The following is an 18,706-nucleotide window of genomic DNA, read 5'->3' as shown; positions in this document are numbered from 1 at the left end:
TTGCCGACTTGATTAATTTGAGTGTGAGAGGCAGGATCCTCAAGGTTTTGCTGACGCAAAATGTTGGTAAGGAATTGGCACTGTTGTGATGTAAGTTGAATCCCCTTTACATCCTGTTCTTTAGGAAAAAGCTAAGAAAAAGTGTCAGTAGTAATCATATTATTGGCTTGGGATGTCCAATTGGTGAATTTGTAGCCAGGAGGGAACCCATGCTTTTTATAACAGGTGTCAACAGTGTGGCCAAGACGATTACAAAAAGTGCAGACTTTTCTAGTAAAAGAAAACTTTGAGGTTTTAACATTACCAGGAAAACCCACTTTGTGAAAACAAACAGCCTCAGTATGACCATATTTACCACAAAAATTGCATGTAATAGTGTGACTACTATTAAGACTATGAAGACTAGGGTTTTCATTAAACATTGCCTAAAAGATTTTTTAAAACCAATCAAGATTTTGAAAGAGAACAGAAAAAAAAAGAATAACCAAGAACAGCAAAGAGGGAAATAAAAATCAGAGAGAAGCGTAGCAGAACTCTTCATTTGAAGAGCTCTGATACCATATTACAGTAAATGAAGATGAATATATTCCTTGTCTGATGTGATGCTTTAATGTAGCATACGTAATCTCACGTAATCGTAATGAAGAAAGAGAGGTTTTGATGAACCCTAATTGTAGAGAGAAAAATAAATATAAAAGAAACTTTTATTCACTTGTATATTAGAGAGTAAAATACATGGTGTATATATAAGAAAAAGATTAAGATCTAGCTGAAACAGAAAAACGAAAGTTGGGTCAAACAAACAAAGCCCAATAATTTAAAATAGAAAATTAAATATATTAACAAACCATCTTCTTATAAATGCACTAACACCCCTTTTTTATGATACAAAAATAAACACCCTTTATGTGGGTTACTAAACAATTTTACAAAGTTACATCGTTTGAATTTGTTTTTATATTTTAAAATAGGTTGTGAAATACAATTCAAACCACCTATCACTAAGATAAATTACTTTTATAAAATTAATAATTTTTTTTCTCATTTGATAACAAATGCTACACATAGTTATTTTCTAAGAAAAGTTTTAGAGATCAAGAATCACATAGTAGATTATGGTTACAGGTACTGCAACCACCATTCCAAAAATAACCCTGCAAATTTTTTGAAATTCATTTAGAATTTGATTGATCCATCGATGAATAGAACATTTTTAATATAAATAAATTCACACACTTACGCTGTGCTGAGTATGTCTGCATGAAGATTATATTCTTTGGCAAAAACAAAGCAAACAAGAGCCTCGGGAAGAGATGCCTACAAAATTACACAATGAAATAGCTATATATATTATAGAATTTGAATATATAATAATAATATATTAATAATAATAATTCAATCTTATCAATTTGAAGAAATCACAAATGAGTTTTGTTTCACCTGAAGAATTGCAACCCTTAAAAGAACTCCATTGATATCCATGACTTTAGAGGTTGCAAACATCACTAAGGGACCAACCAAGAACTTAATTACCATTGACATTATAGCTCGAGATTTTCCACAAGTAATGATTTTAGGTTGTAATCCCATGAATAAACCTGTTTAATTAAGGTAAAGATGGCCACATAGACACACTTATGTATATATCATAAAAAAAAAAATCAAAATGAAGATTGAGTTTACTTATACGCACTTCAATTATTTTTATATGTATTAAGAAATTACATCTCTAAAAGTGGTCATGTGATAAATTTTACCTTATAACCATTTTATATTAACATAAGGGATGAACAGATGTCTTATATAATATGGGATTAAACTGTCTTATGTAATATGGGATTGAACTGTTTTATGTAATATAGGATTGAACTTGCACGTCTTCTAAAATTCAAATGTAACTAGCATGAATGCAATATTGTTGATTGTTTTATAATATTGTTCTATTTTTTGGAAAGACAATAGACTCGTAAGATTTAGAATTTTTGTTTCCAAACTCTATATATGGTATATCAGCCGACTGTTATGAAGGATATGTTGTAAGATCTCTCTTAAACTAGGTATGGTGAGACTACATGTATGTAATTTTTTTGTATAAAGGTTCAGGTATACCTTAAATATCACTATCTTTTTAATTCAATTTTTTTCCTAATTAAAAAAATAAAAAAGAAGGTTGAAATAATACATACCTAAACTGAACATGGCCATTCCCAACCCAGCATTAGAAATTATTTCTATGGATCCTTTTATTATAGGTGGCGTTGTGATGTTCCATCTGCTCACAAGCAACCATGATTGATGAATGGTATATATACTATTAACAATACTTTTTTTTAACTTTTGGGTGTGATTTGCACACATCAATGTAGAAAGACACATTAGAAAGCAATTAAAGAGATAGAAGAAATACCTAAAAAATATGAGAGACCAAACAAGACCCGAAACACTTGCATAGGTATTAGGGTTTCTTATGAGATTCCTCCAAACCATGGTGAGAATAAGTTTTATCATGACAGTAGCACGAGGCATTTCTTGCATTCTATTTGAATCTTCTTCGATGCTCTCATTCATCTCACTCCCTAATACAGGATCTTTAATACCTTCATTTTCATCATCTTCATGCGCAACTACATGTACAAAACGAGTTTCTTTTAATAACAGATATATTTTCATAAAAAAAAATGAATAAAAAAATTGTGAATAAAAGAATGAACAAAAATGAAATTATTGTGAATAGTATGTTACAATATTGTGAATATTATTAAGCACAATTGAAATTATATACACCAACATCATGTGGTAATATTATACTATTAACAATTACATTTTAAAACTTTTATTTCACGTGCGTTACGTGAAAATGTGATTATTATTAGATAAAGTTACCTTTTGATGCAGCAGTTTCTTTTGCAAAATCAACACCCTTTGAAGATTCCATGGTCTTAAGCTCATGATACCCAGCTCTATTATTTGCTGCATGTCTCACATTAGCATCAGAAGTTGGTGACTGCCCTATTGGTTTTAGAGACGGATATGCACAAGCCAAATCATGAGCAACACTATTGCTTCTTGGAAAACTTTTCTCATGCATTTTCAACATCCTTTCTCTTTTGGAACCACGAGGTTCCATCGAGTAGATGTCAATCCCAGTGAAGCTTGATGCAACGGACACAGAACGTGACATGCTCCTCACCACCACATGAAGATTCCCATCTTCTCCTGTTTCTGCATTAGTTTCTAGTATCTTCCTGTCACTCAGAGAATCAACATTTGAATCAACCCTTAGGGAGGCAATGGCTCCAGCTTTCTCAGGGAATTGCTCTGAGAGGAGCAGCTTGGCCCCTCTATATTCATACATGATGAGCAAGAGAGTGAACCAAATGACACTTTGGAAAACCACAATTTGGATCATGAGGGGGGCTGTGAAGTCTCCATACATGGCTTTGAGAAGAGGAACCCCCATGATGAGTGTGTTGGGGAGAGTGGAGAGTGAGAAGAGTGTGATGGTCCAGTTAATGCTACCCCACTTTGTCAAACTGTTCCACAGAACAAGTGCAACCAAAATCACAACCTTTTGAAGAGAGTCCGCGGCTAAGAACCTGAAGTTCATGGTGTAAGGGTTATTGTTGGATATGAAACGGAAGGAGAGGAAGGGCACTGCAAAAACCGACACAAAACGGTTTATACCAGCACACTGTTCTGGTGTGAAGATCTTCCACCAACGGACGGAGCAATAGGCTAAGATCAAAGCCACATAGAGGGGCACAATAGCTGACACTACATCATACACGTCTTTACCTTTGATCATGGTTGAAGCAAAGTGAGAGGAAAAGAAAGTGTTGATTTATATATAACACCAATGAAAAGGAGTTGAACATATTGAAATATTCAACGGTGGTCCTCTCCCTATTTACGTGCAGAAGGTGCTTGTATTGCGTTATTTTCCCCTCAAATTTAGCTGTTATTCGGTGTTCGTGGTAATATCTTTGGCTTAATTGAAACATGGATTCAACCAGATGGTGGTGAAATCGGATTCTTCTCTAGCCATTAACATTGCTTTGAGATTCACCCTTGATTGAAAAGATTACTAAATTCCACGTGTAGTGGTGTAAGATGGTTTGCAGGAATGAAATCACAGGCTTGTTAAAGAATAAATTCTTGTATATGTTTCTTGAGTTTGCTTATATCAATGTTTATAATTAGGTTTATACCTATTTATAGTTATACATAAATCATATCAATGTTATAAGTGTATTTTTAACTTTAATAATATTTAAAAAATACTAAATATTTTTAATTTATCAAACAAATTATTTTTAACCTAATTTAATTAAAATTATTGTAAAAAAATTATTTTAATTCTTCAACTTTATATATATTTTCTTAAATAAAATTAAATTAAATTCTGATATTATTTATAAAAACAAATTGTTAACTATGTATTTTTTTTTTGAAAAATATTAATTATTATTTTAAAAAAATCAACTTATCAATTGAATTGAGAATTTTAATTCAGATAAAATATATTGAAGTTTAGTATCCAATTTTATTTAAATGTGTCCATCTTAATTTAGTGATACTATTTAATAAATCTTAGTAGTAAATTCTTGTATGTAGTCTTAATTTCCAATCTGAGAGGATAAAAAAACATTTAGGGTGTTTTATGATTCAATTAAGTTGCTAATCACGAATTGCTGGTTCAATTAAATTAATTCAGTTCAACATTTCCTAAATGAAAACTTACAAAAATTCACTAAAATAAATTAACCAAAAAATTAGATTAAATTATAAGCAATCATTATTGTGATGTTCTATTTCGCTTTAAATGTTTCTGTTTTACATTTTTCGTTCTTTTGATTTATTTTATTTTACCTTTTTTCTCAGAAGATTTTGTGATATAATTAAATGTTCATTTCGTCCTGAAAGATGTAAAGGTGATACATGGGCCCATGCAAACAAATTGGTGATATTTACATGTATGTATTTTTTTAGCATTTTAATATGATTTATTAACTTATTAAGTAATAATATAACATCCATTTCCTTTCTAATAATAGGATTTCATCCTTTCCAATAATTTAGTACCAAGACATATATCTTCTCTTCAATGTCAAATAAAAAAAATTATCTAAATTTTAAAATAAAATTAAATAAACTTAAAATGTTTTAAAAATTTAAAATAAAAATAAATATAAGACAAATATATCATATTAATTTTCATTTCGTACTAATTTAAAAAGTTAAATATTAGTTATATTTATACTCATATTTAACTAATCAAAATATTTTATATGAACATTGACACATATTTAAATAAAATTTATATATACAAATTTGTTTATTATCCCTAATTATTTTCTTTAATAATAATTTCCTTTTCTTTCATCGTCTTTTCCATAATCTCTTTTCTACTCTTTGAAAAATAATTCATTTTTTTAACAATCTTATGACTTCATTTGCAAATTATTGGCGAATTTTATGACTTCATTATAAACCATCTTCTTATAAATGCACAAACACCCTTTTTTAGATAAAAAAAATAAAAATAAATAAACACCCTTTATGTGAAATTACTAAACAATTTTACAAACTTACGTTGTTTGAAACAAAAATTTTATATTTTAAAGTAGGCTGTGAAATACAATTCAAACCGCGTCTCACTATGAATTACTTTTATAAAATTAATAAATAAAAAATTTACATAGGTATTTTTTGAAAAAAGTTTTAGAATTCAAGAATCACGTAGTAGATTATTGTTACGGGTAATGCAGCCACCATTCCGAAGATAACCCTGCAAAATTTTGAAATTCATTTAGAATTTGATAGATCCATAAATGAATAGAACATTTTTAATATAAATAAATTCGCACACTTACGCTGTGCTTAGTATGTTTGCATGGAGATTATATTCTTTGGCAAAAACAAAAGGAACAATAGCCTCTGGAAGAGAAGCCTACAAAATTACACAATGAAATAGGCATAAATAGACTATAGAATTTGAATATATAATAATAATAATAATTATTATTATTCAATCTTATTAATTTTGAAGAAATCACAAGTGAGTTTTGTTTCACCTGAACAATTGCAACCTTTAAAAGAACTCCATTGATACCCATGGCTTTTGAGGTTGCAAGCATCACTATGGGACCAACCAAGAACTTAATTACCATTGAAATCATAGCTTGAGTTTTTCCACAAGTAATGATTTTAGGTTGTAATGCCATGAATAAACCTGTTTAATGAAGTAAAGTAAAGATGATCACATAGACACATTACAACTCATGTATATATCATAAAAAAATCAAAATACTTATACACACTTAAATTATTTTGATATGTATTAAGAAACTACTAAATCTCTAAAAGTGGTCGTGTTAAGTCTTACCTTATAACCATTTGATATTAACATAAGGCATGGATAAATGTCTTATGTAATATGGGATTGAACTGTTTTATATAATATAAGATTGAACTTGCAGGTCGTCTAAAGTTTAAATGTAGCTAGGAGGAATGTAATATTGCTGGTTGTTTTATAATGTTGTTTTATTTTTTTTAAAAGACAATGATTTAGAATTTTTGTTTTAGACTCTCTGAATGGTATATTGAATTTGATGAATCTGTTGTAAGATATATGTTAAACTAGGTATGGTGAGACTACGTGTATATAATTTTTTTATAAAGATTGAGGTATCTTTTAATATTACTATTTGTTTAATTCATTTTTTTTGTTGATTAAAAAAATAAAAAAAGAAGAAGGTTGAAATAGTACATACCTAAACTGAACATGGCCATTCCCAACCCAGCATTAGAAATTATTTCTATGGATCCTTTTATTATAGATGGTGGTGTGATGTTCCATCTGCTCACAATAAACCATGATTAATGAATGGTATATATGCTATTAACAATTTTTTTTTTTAAAAAAACTTTTGGGTGTGATTTGCATACATCAATGTAGAAAGACACGTTAGAAAGCAATTAAAGAGGTGGAAGAAATACTTAAAAAATATGAGAGACCAAACAAGACCCGAAACACTTGCATATGTATTAGGGTTTCTCATGAGATTCCTCCAAACCATGGTGAGAATAAGCTTTATCATAACACTAGCACGAGGCATTTCTTGCCTTCTATTTGAATCTCTTTCAATGTTCTCATTCATATGATGACTCCCTAATACAGGATCTTTAAGACCTTCAATTTCAATATCTTCATGCACAACTACATTTACAAAACGAGTTTCTTTTAATAATAGATTTTTTTTATTAAAAAAATAAAATTGTGAATAAAAGAATCAACAAAAATGAAATTATATTATATTACAATCTTGTGAATGGTATTAAACACAATTGAAATTATATATACCAACATCATGTGGTAATATTATACTATTAATAATTACATTTTAAAATTTTTTATTTTACGTGCGTCATGAGAAAATGTGATTATTGTGAAGAAGACATAAGAATAATAATTTGTTTAAGGGTGGAATGATCGTCCGTTTGAATTTTTTATTTTATTAGCATGATTAAAAGTTTGGTCTTGCATTTCTTTAAAGTTGTATTCTGTGGATTTTTCCTTCTCTGATTGGTGATTAGAATCATAGGTATGTATGCTCTGAATTAGAAAAGGTTATTAGGGTGGTGGGATGGTGTCTGTTGTGATTTTTTTATGAGAGTTAGGTTTTGAGACAGTTGAGTGAGGTAAGACTTTGCTACTTGATTTTGCCGGTGATAGTAATGGAGGTATATGGGATTCGGTGTATTGGGAGAAAGAAGTTTTTGTTTCTATGTTCTTTATAAGGTTCTACATTTATTTTTATTTTTATTTTTATAAAAAAAATTATGTGAGATAAAGTTACCTTTTGATGGAGTAGTTTCGCTTGCAAAATCAACACCCTTTGAAGATTCCATGGTCTCAAACTCATAATACCCAACTCTATTATCTGCTTCATGTCTCACATTAGGATCAGAAGTTGGTGAAATTGCACTTGAACTCAACTCGAACATGTTTAAAACCTTGTTCCTATTAGTCTCCTTTTGCCCTATTGGTTTTAGAGACGGATAAGAAACCAAATCATAACCAACACTTTTGCTTCTTGGAAAACTTTTCTCATGCATTTTCAACATGCTTTCTCTTTTGGGACCACGAGGGTGCAAATCTGTAGCACTATAATTTGAATTTTTCAGCCTTGGTTCTCTAGACGATTCCATCGAATGGATCTCAATCCCAGTGAGGTTTGATGCAATGGACACAGAACGTGACATGCTCCTCACCACCACACGAAGATTCCCATCTTCTCCTGCTTCTGCATTAGTTTCTAGTATCTTCCTGTCACTCAGAGAATCAACATTTGAATCAACCCAAACAGAGGATATAGCCCCTGCAGTATCAGGGAATTTCTCCAGAATCAGCAGCTTGGCTCCTCTGTATTCAAACATGAACAGCAAGAGAGTGTACCAAATGACACTTTGGAAAACCACAATTTGGATCATGAGGGTGGCTGTGAAGTCTCCATACATGGCTTTGAGAAGAGGAACCCCCATGATGAGTGTGTTGGGGAGAGTGGAGAGTGAGAACAGAGTGATGGTCCAGTTAATGCTACCCCACTTTGTCAAACTGTTCCACAGAACAAGTGCAACCAAAATCACAACCTTTTGAAGAGAGTCCGCGGCTAAGAACCTGAAGTTCATGGTGTAAGGGTTGTTGTTGGATATGAAATGGAAGGAGAGAAAGGGCACTGCAAAAACCGACACAAAACGGTTTATACCAGAACACTGTTCTGGTGTGAAGATCTTCCACCAACGGACAGAGCCATATGCTAAGAACAGAGCCACGTAGAGGGGCACAATAACTGCCACTACATCATACACGTCTTTACCTTTGATCATGGTTGAAGCAAAATGAGATGAAGAGACTTGTTAAGAAGGAATTCTTGTCTGGTAAGAGATTTTGTATGTTTCTTTTGAATTTGCTTATATCAATTTTTAGAATTAGGTTTATTATACCTATTTATATTTATATTATTCTGTGATTTAGTTTAGGTAGATTTATGTTTTGTCCCTTTCACATGCATAGCCACTATGCGTTGGAATCCCAACAAATTTCAAACATATGCTGAAAACTCAAATGAATTGGAGATACAGTTGAAGACTTTCTGTATGTTACTGGCCCTATTTATTATTCAAATAAAAAATAACTATTTTTTACTAATTTTAAGAGACACCTAATTTAATTTTACCAATTTCATTTAAAAACTAACATGGTTTCTAATTATATTTTACTAGATAATGCAGAATACATTTTTTCAAGTTAATTAAGAATAACAATAAATATGCCCTTTATTTACTAATTTTATTAAAAAAAATCACTTTACCGATAAATTCATTTTTCATTTATTACAGATGTAAGCATTAATGTGATTTATTTTGAAACAAATTAAAAATAATTTTATCAAAAAATGAAAACATCTATTAATTTTTTTTATTTTTCTTAAAGGTTAAAATTGTATTCCAAATGACACTTTTGCAAAAACCACAATTTGGATTGAGGGGAGAAGATGTTCTTCAAGAAATAAGGTATCAATTGCTTTATTTTGATTTCACTTCTCTCCCTTGTCTTCATTATTTGTATATCACTTTTGAGTTGTATTTTCTATCAAAGATTAGTGTCCCATTTATGATATCGACATTCATCACTATTTTTTTTAAGTTGATAATGAACTAAAAAAAATTATTAAATAAAAATTAATTTTATAAAATAAAAATTAATTAATCATTAAATTGATTAATTAGATATTATTTTAAAGACTAAAAAGTATTGGAAATTAAAGTAATTTATATTATTAATAAATAGTTTCTAATTGAATCTAATTAGCTACCAATATTTCTAATTTAATACCAATTTAGAAAAAATTGCACACAAAAACTCACATAAATACAAACACACAAAAACACATAAAACACACACACACAAACGTAGACACTTGGACACATACAAATACAAGCACACATAGATAGATACACACATGCACATACTTACACACACAAACAAACATACATTGACACATGTGTTTGTGTGTGCATGTGAGGGTTTTTGTCTGTGTGTAATGTATGTGTGCACGTGTGTGTTTATTTTGTGTGTGTATGTGTGTTCGCATATGTTTGTGTGTATTTATGTGCGTGTGTTTTTTAGTGTGTGTGTCTATGTTTGTGTGTGCGACGCATACACAAACACACAGATACATACAAAGATAGACACATAGAAACAGATACACACACTCACATGTGTGCACACCCACTCAAACACATGCACACGCACACAAAGACACACACACATACATACACCTACTCGCACAAGCACAAACATAGACACGCTCACACTCAAACACACCCCCACACACAAACAGACATACATGCACACACATATACAAACAAATAGACAAACATGAACACGCACACACATAGACAAACACACGCAGATACATAAACTCCAACACACACGTGTACACAAAAACACTCACGTATACACACAAAGAAACACAAATAGACATGCTCATAAAAAGACACACAAATACACATACATAAACAGGACAAAAACACAAACACACACTTACACGTACGCAAACACACAAGCACATGTAGACAAACACACTTTCACACATAAACACACACATTGACGCGCACACGCATAACACACAAATAGGCATAGGTACGCAGGTATACTCAACCACACACACAAATACACAAACGTGGACAAACACACACAAACAAACATAAACAGACACACGCACATATAAAAACATAAATGCACACATGCTCACACAGAAACATACACACACACCCCCTTACAAACATAAAAGCTCACACACATGACACAATCATGCACCAACAATCATGCACACATAGTCATAGACACACACTCACATGCACATAAACACAAACACCCACACAGAGACATACATTCACACACAAACACATAAAAACACACATGCAAAGACATTCGCACCCACACACACACACATGGAGATAAACAAAAACACAAACACACACGCACCCTCACACTCATGCACACACCTATACACAAACACACACACACATAAGACAAACATTGAAATACATACACAAACTTATACACACTAAAACACACTAAAACACATACAAAAACATATACATACATGCACACACACAAACACTCTCTCTCACACAACATATATATTTATATATACATCCATATAGATGGATGGGTTAGTTTTTAAAAAATATCCATATTTTTAAATTAAAAACTTATTACACAATAAGTTTTAAATATTTTTTAATCACATTACAATATAAACTATCACTACAAGAAAAATTGGAATTACATACCGTCAAAATCCGTATATAAAACAGGTTTACATACGAATAAATTTATTTTTTTCATTATTACTAATTATTATCTATATTTTTTATTAATCCTAGAGGCATTTTGCACTGGCTAAGACTCGAACCCAAGCCCATAGGACTCGAAACCTATATTTTTTATTAATCCTAGAGGCATTTTGCACTGGCTAAGACTCGAACCCAAGCCCATAGGACTCGAAACCAAGCCCCAAATAATGTTACAAGCAAACTGCAGCCAGTTAGGATTCAAACCCAAGTCTTTCCAGTGACCAGGGGAAGCATTGACCACTAGACCAGATAAGTTCTTTGGTCATATTATCATTTTTATTATACTTATACATATTAATATAATTTATACATATTAATATAATTTATAATAATAATAATAATAAAATAAATTATATTTATATTATTAATATTATTAATATTTATTAATATTATTTATATTATTAATATTTATTAATATTATTCATATTATTAATATTTATTAATATTATTCATATTATTATTAACATTATATTCATATTATTAATATTATTAATATTTATTAATGTTATAATTAACATTATATTCATATTATTAATATTTATTAATATTATTATTAATATTATTATTATTAACATTATTATTAATATTATTAATATTATTATTAATATTATTAGTATTAATATTATTAGTATTAATATTATTAGTATTAATATTCATATTATTAATATTATATTCATATTATTAATATTAATATTAATTTTGATATAAATATACATTTAGATATTTATTATGTGTATAGTAGTTTTATTTGACTTGAGTAATATTACTTTTATCCGGATATAGATAGATAGAGAGAAAAAGGAAGAAATTATATAATATTAATATAACTTTAATACTATAAATACATATATATTGATTAATATATTTCTTTATTTAATCATTAATTTTTTAAAACTCATGGTTAAATTTAAATTTACTTTCATATTATATATATATATATTAATATAAAATTATTTGATATCTTATTTTCAAATATAGGTTATTATATGTAGTTGTGAAGTTTTTGTTAGATGGCTATATAGGTGCTTGTATCTTACACTTCTTTTCTGATTTGAGATTCTTGTATAAGGATTGAAATATCCTTAAAATGTTTTGTTTAATTTTTTTTATTCTTTGTCGATAAAAAAAATCTTATTTTCAAATATTTGCTTACATAGATTAAAATTGATATAATGTATAATTTTTAAAATATTTTAAATTATAAATTATTTAATCACTTTGTTATATATTAGTAGAAAGGGTTATTTAGTAACAACTTTTTACATAGATTTATGGAATAATTAATATAGTTTAAACTATAATGATATGCTAACTAGTAATCTGTATTAGAGATTTAATTAATAGTTAATGTAAAAGTCATCATTTTATGTTAAAAGATAATATTGTTTGTTGACAATATTCTTTACTATAACACACAAGTAAAACCAACTACCTATAATGAACTTAATTAAGTCAATATGATCGTAAAATAATAATTAATATGATAGTTGATTTTAATGTAATATATGATGATTATGAGTATGACATATATTAAATTTGATTCATACTAATAGATAATATAATAAATTACGTTTAGATTCAAGTATATTATAGATAAATTAAATGTGATTCATATGTTAATATTGTTAGTATCATTAATATTGTTAGTATTATTATTATTGTTAGTATTATTAATATTGTTAGTATTATTAATATTGTTAGTATTGTTAGTATTATTAATATTGTTAGTATTGTTAGTATTATTAATATTGTTAGTATTATTAATATTGTTAGTATTGTTAGTATTATTAATATTGTTAGTATTATTAATATTGTTAGTATTGTTAGTATTGTTAGTATTATTAATATTGTTAGTATTGTTAGTATTATTAATATTGTTAGTATTGTTAGTATTATTAATATTATTAGTATTGTTAGTATTATTAATATTATTAATATTGTTAGTATTATTAATAATAATAAGTATAATAAAAATCATAATAAAACTAAAGAATTTGCTTGGTGTAGTGGTTAAGTTTTACTTGGTTGCTGAAGGAACCTGGCTTTGAATCCCATTCACTGCTAATTTTATTTTATGGTGCTTATATTTACATACGGATAATAATCTGTATGTAATTTGCGTTTTTCTTGTAGTGTATATTATTGATTTATATGTGTATTTCGTTTAATTAGAGTTATGTGTAGTAGTGTATATTATTGATTTATATGTGTATTTCGTTTAATTAGAGTTATGTGTAGTGCTAACATATTAGGTGAAAGGAGGTAAAACAATACCATTGCAATATGGCTATAGCTTATGGCTCGACAGATTGAAAAGTTTGACATGTCCAACTTAAATGATATTAGGTTGGTAGAACCCGGCCCACTTTACCACTCCTAATATTTATTCATGATTACAATTGTCACATAATTAACTACAATAAAATAAGTTTTTTTTTTTTAAATTAGGTATTTACATTGTTCTTAAAAGTGATAATATGATCTAATTAACAAACATAAACAAATACTATTTTAAGTTAGTGTACAAATTCTTAAAAAGATTATTAAGATTTGGCAATCCAAACAAGAAGAATAACTTTATCAATCAACTTGAAAATAAAATCGCTAATTAAGAAGGTTGTGATAAGAAAGTTCAAAGTAAATATGAACAAACATAGAGATAATTAGCATAATAACATAAGACCTTAATACAATTTACTTAAAAGATATATTAATTTAAATATGAAATTTAACAATACATGTCATCCATCATATTGAACGTGAAACTTGTTATTAAAGTCCAAGAATTGCATAGTAAATTATTGTTACAGGCAACGCAACCACCATTCCGAAGATAACCCTGAAAAAAAGTGTAAAATCCTTTTAGAACTTCTATTGATGTTTTTAATCCATTTCTAACCAAATGCATTTCTTATTATTAATAATATTTTTATAAAGAACACACACACTTACGCTGTGCTGAGTATGTCTGTGTGGAGATTATATTCTCTTGCAAATACAAAAGGGACAATTCCTTGGGGAAGAACAGCCTACAAAATTGTACAATATTGAAATCATAACACAACTATATTATAGATCCAATTTGATTAGTTTGAAACACAATTAGTTTTTATTTCACCTGAACAATTGTAACTCGTAAAAGAACTCCATGGATACCAATTATTTTGGAGGTTGCAAGAATAATAAATGGACCAACCAAGAACTTAATTGCGAATGCAAGTGCAGCCAAGGTTTTTCCACAAGTAATAATCTTAGGTTGTAATGCCATGAATAGACCTGTTTAATTCAGTAAACCACTCTTAAGTAGATGCTACAACAAATAACATAAATTAACACAATCCTAAGAAGTATATCTTAAATAAGACTTCTTAAAAGTTGATTTTTTATATAGTTATTACTGCAAAAATATTTTAGAGAAACTTTTTTTATATATAGTTATTACTGCAAAAATATTTTAGAGAAACTTTTTTTATATGTTAATTTTGAAACACAAGAGTATGTAATTCTCATGAGTCTTGTAGGTTTGGTAGGAAGTCATTGAATTTTCTCTTTGTAATAGGATCCGAACACCCCTAAAGTGTTTCATATTATTTATTATTTATCGATAAAAAATAACACAATCCTAATATTACACCATGGTATACAAGAATAGAAAGAATTATAATAAAATTAACCCAAATTTGTTGGCAAAAAGTGAGAAAGAAGAAAAAAGTGTTGGAAGGAAGTGCGTACCAAGACTAAACATGGCCATTCCTAATCCTGTATTAGAAATTATTTCAATGGAACCTTTTATAATGGATGGCATTTTGATGCTCCACCTACACACATGAAACAATGATTGAGTTATACTAATAATACTATTAACAAGAGTTATGTAGAAAAACACTTAAAAACACAATTAAAAAGAAGAGAAAAAAATACCTGAAAAATATGAGAGACCAAATGAGACCTAAAATACTTGCATAAGTATTAGGATTTCTTATGAGATTCCTCCAAACCATGGTGAGAATTAGATTTATCATGACTTTAGCACGTGGCATTTGTTGATTTTTATTTGTATCAACTTCTTCATTTTTCACCTCTTTTTGTTCCATTGCAATTGCAGGATGTGCGGTTTCTTCATCAATTACAAGTCCGTGTACTGATACAAATTCTCTCAATTTGTGATTATTTCAAATGTTATCCACCACAATTGGCATGGCTTTCAAACTTAAAACTTTCATTTATATATATATATATATATCACTATATATATACTGTTATTTTTCTATTTGTATAATAAAATGGGGTTAAAGTTTTACTACCTAAAGAAAAAACCGTAACCGAATCCGTTTCAACATCTTAATTTATTACTATTTCTTCATTTTTTTATCAACAAGAAAAAATAAATAAATATAACCTACTTAAGGGTTATTCAACTCTTATACAAAGCACCAACTAAAAACATCCTAATACACAAGGCTACCATAAGACCTAGATTTCCTCAAAAACACCAAAAAAATCCAACCAACCTAAATTCTTCATAAGTTTTTAATCAAATGCATACATTCTAGGCATCAATTCAAGAATGAGAAGCCCACAGAAGACAACTTTGATGTGATCCAAGATCAAATCTTCAATTAATAAAATAATCATAAAATATATATTAATAAAATAATACTATACAATTTTTTTGAATATTAAAATTAATTCCTTTAAAATATATCTTATATTTAATAAAATTTAATATAATATAATTATAAATAAATAAATAAATAAATCGTGCACATTGATTTGACTTTATATTATATTTAATAAAGACAATATTTTATATTGTTGAATAGCCACTCTTTTGTATAATTAATCTATTTTATTATTTATCAAATATGATCTGTAGTTAACTAAATAATATTACTAAATATATGTATTAATATATAACTTTTTATACAAATCTATAATACATAAGACAAACATATTACCCAGTCAAAATAATTATTACTAATTAATAAATAAATCCATACATTAAACATAACATGATATTGACTAATTGCACACATACAATAAACTTATCACTTATTTTCCATGTCCCTTAAATATTCCTTTTATTTCACTTTATTCTGTCAATAAAAAAATATCATCGTAAGTAAAAGTTTTGTAAAATAAAATAAACCATATCTATGTTTAATAATTTTAACTAGTTTTAAAGTAAAATTACACGTATAACTAATTTACCTTTGGAGGTAAATGACATGCAAGATTTCTCAACGAGGGTTACCTTTTGAAGCTGAATCAAGAGCCTGGGAAGGTCCAATGGTGCCTTCACAACTTGCTGATGCATTCAAGCCCCTACCAAATATGTGTAAGCCATTGTTAGAACCAATCACTGGTTTTGGAGAACCCAAACCACTATTAAACCCTGCAAACTCTGATTTTGGATAGAGGAATGAAGAAACAAAACCACTGTTAAACCCTGCAAACACTGGTTTTTCAGAGGGGCATGGATAAACCAAACCGCTTCTAGAAACCCCGTTACCGTCACTCTTGCTCCTCCAAAACCCTTTCTCATGCATATTCACCATGCCTTTCTCAAACCCTGCATTTGATGATCTAGGTGTTGAGTATGACTTGTTGAATGAAGAAGGCACAGAACGTGGCATGCTTCTCACCACCACGTGGAGTTCTCCCTTTTCTCCAATTTCTGCATCAGCATGCAATGCCTCTGTGCCGTTTAGAGAGCTCACACTTGAATCAACCCTTAGGGTGGCAATGGCTCCAGCTGACTCGGGGAATTGCTCTGAGATGAGCAGCTTGGCTCCTCTGTATTCGAACATGAAGAGCAAGAGAGTGTACCAAATGACACTTTGGAAAACCACAATTTGGATCATGAGGGTGGCTGTGAAGTCTCCATACATGGCTTTGAGAAGAGGAACCCCCATGATGAGGGTGTTGGGGAGAGTGGAGAGTGAGAAGAGTGTGATGGTCCAGTTGATGCTACCCCACTTTGTCAAACTGTTCCACAGAACAAGGGCAACCAAAATCACAACCTTTTGGAGAGAGTCCGCGGCTAAGAACCTGAAGTTCATGGTGTAAGGGTTGTTGTTGGATATGAAATGGAAGGAGAGAAAGGGCACTGCAAAAACCGACACAAAACGGTTTATACCAGAACACTGTTCTGGGGTGAAGATCTTCCACCAACGGACAGAGCCATATGCTAAGAACAGAGCCACGTAGAGGGGCACAAGCGCTGCCACAACTTCATACACGTCTTTACCTTTGATCATGGTTGAAACAAAATAAGGGTAAACAGTGAGAGTGAAAGATAGACCAAAGAGGCTGTGAAATGTTGGTGTTGTGTTTAGTTGTAGAAAAAAGGGACTTATATAACATCATTGAAAATCAACTTTCACTTAGCTTAATTATGGATTTACAATCTCAAATTTTTTATATAATCATTTTATAACTCTCAATACTATTATTCTAATATTTTTATTATTATTATTTAATTACAAATTTATCTTCTATTATATATATTTATTTATAAAGAATTATGATATTTTGACAATCATGTTCCACCTTACAACCACAATAAATATTAATATATAAAAAAAAAATACTTTAATAAAAATACATACAAAATATAAAAAGTTAGAATTCTTTTTAAAATTAACAAAATTATAAATTTTTAAAAATAATTAAAATAATAATATTTATTGGGTTGTAGGATGGAGCATGGGTATCAAATAAACATTAATCATTTCTAAACTTATCACATCAATGGTTATATACAACTTATGTAACACAGACACTGATACGACACGGACACGAACACGAAGATATGTATAATATATAAAATGTACGACACGAGGACACAAATCTATATATTATATAATTATGAATTATATAAATTGACAATAAAAATCTATGTACACAAATATGTTCCAGATTATTGTTTTGAGCAGAAAGATGTTTTTCACTACTGGTTCAAAATGATTTGTTTCTTATTTTTATTATCATAATAAAAATTTATACAATAAGTTTGAGTTTTTTATAAAATTAATATATTTTTCCTTTTTAAAATTGTGTTAGAACCGTACTAGAATTGTCATAAATTCAACAAATATTTCTTGAATTAGACACTTCACGGATACATGTCATACAAGTGTCGGTGTCCAATATGAGTATCTGACACCAACACGTCATTTAAGAGAAGTGTCTGAGCTTCATAGTATACAACTCTAAAGTGTTGACTATCATTTTTTATTTTCCTTAATAGTAGGTTGAAAATGTTAAAAGTGAAAAT

The 18,706-nt window shown here is 29.0% G+C and overlaps 3 protein-coding genes across 3 annotated transcripts; all 3 read right to left on the bottom strand.

Annotated features, from left to right (window-relative positions):
* Nucleotides 1-844: 844 nt before the first annotated feature.
* Nucleotides 845-3,813, bottom strand: LOC137821231 (auxin efflux carrier component 2-like). The gene is made up of 6 exons (XM_068625727.1): nt 2,884-3,813; nt 2,408-2,624; nt 2,187-2,272; nt 1,441-1,598; nt 1,241-1,317; nt 845-1,154 (listed from the first exon to the last, which is right to left on the bottom strand). Exons 1-6 carry the CDS (start codon nt 3,803-3,805, stop codon nt 1,088-1,090), a joined length of 1,527 nt encoding a protein of 508 aa, XP_068481828.1. The 5' UTR covers nt 3,806-3,813; the 3' UTR covers nt 845-1,087.
* A 1,908-nt stretch (nt 3,814-5,721) lies between these two features.
* On the bottom strand, nt 5,722-8,889 carry LOC137822443 (auxin efflux carrier component 2-like). The gene is made up of 6 exons (XM_068627330.1): nt 7,860-8,889; nt 7,000-7,219; nt 6,774-6,859; nt 6,075-6,232; nt 5,874-5,950; nt 5,722-5,788 (listed from the first exon to the last, which is right to left on the bottom strand). The coding sequence occupies exons 1-6, from the start codon at nt 8,887-8,889 to the stop codon at nt 5,722-5,724; spliced, it is 1,638 nt and encodes a 545-aa protein (XP_068483431.1).
* A 5,118-nt stretch (nt 8,890-14,007) lies between these two features.
* On the bottom strand, nt 14,008-17,751 carry LOC137821218 (auxin efflux carrier component 2-like). The gene is made up of 6 exons (XM_068625702.1): nt 16,682-17,751; nt 15,349-15,568; nt 15,160-15,245; nt 14,546-14,703; nt 14,380-14,456; nt 14,008-14,266 (listed from the first exon to the last, which is right to left on the bottom strand). Exons 1-6 carry the CDS (start codon nt 17,685-17,687, stop codon nt 14,200-14,202), a joined length of 1,614 nt encoding a protein of 537 aa, XP_068481803.1. The 5' UTR covers nt 17,688-17,751; the 3' UTR covers nt 14,008-14,199.
* Nucleotides 17,752-18,706: the final 955 nt, after the last annotated feature.

Source organism: Phaseolus vulgaris, chromosome 9, assembly GCF_000499845.2.
Source record: "Phaseolus vulgaris cultivar G19833 chromosome 9, P. vulgaris v2.0, whole genome shotgun sequence".
Lineage (NCBI taxonomy): Eukaryota > Viridiplantae > Streptophyta > Magnoliopsida > Fabales > Fabaceae > Phaseolus > Phaseolus vulgaris.
This window is presented reverse-complemented; position numbering and strand designations above follow the sequence as displayed.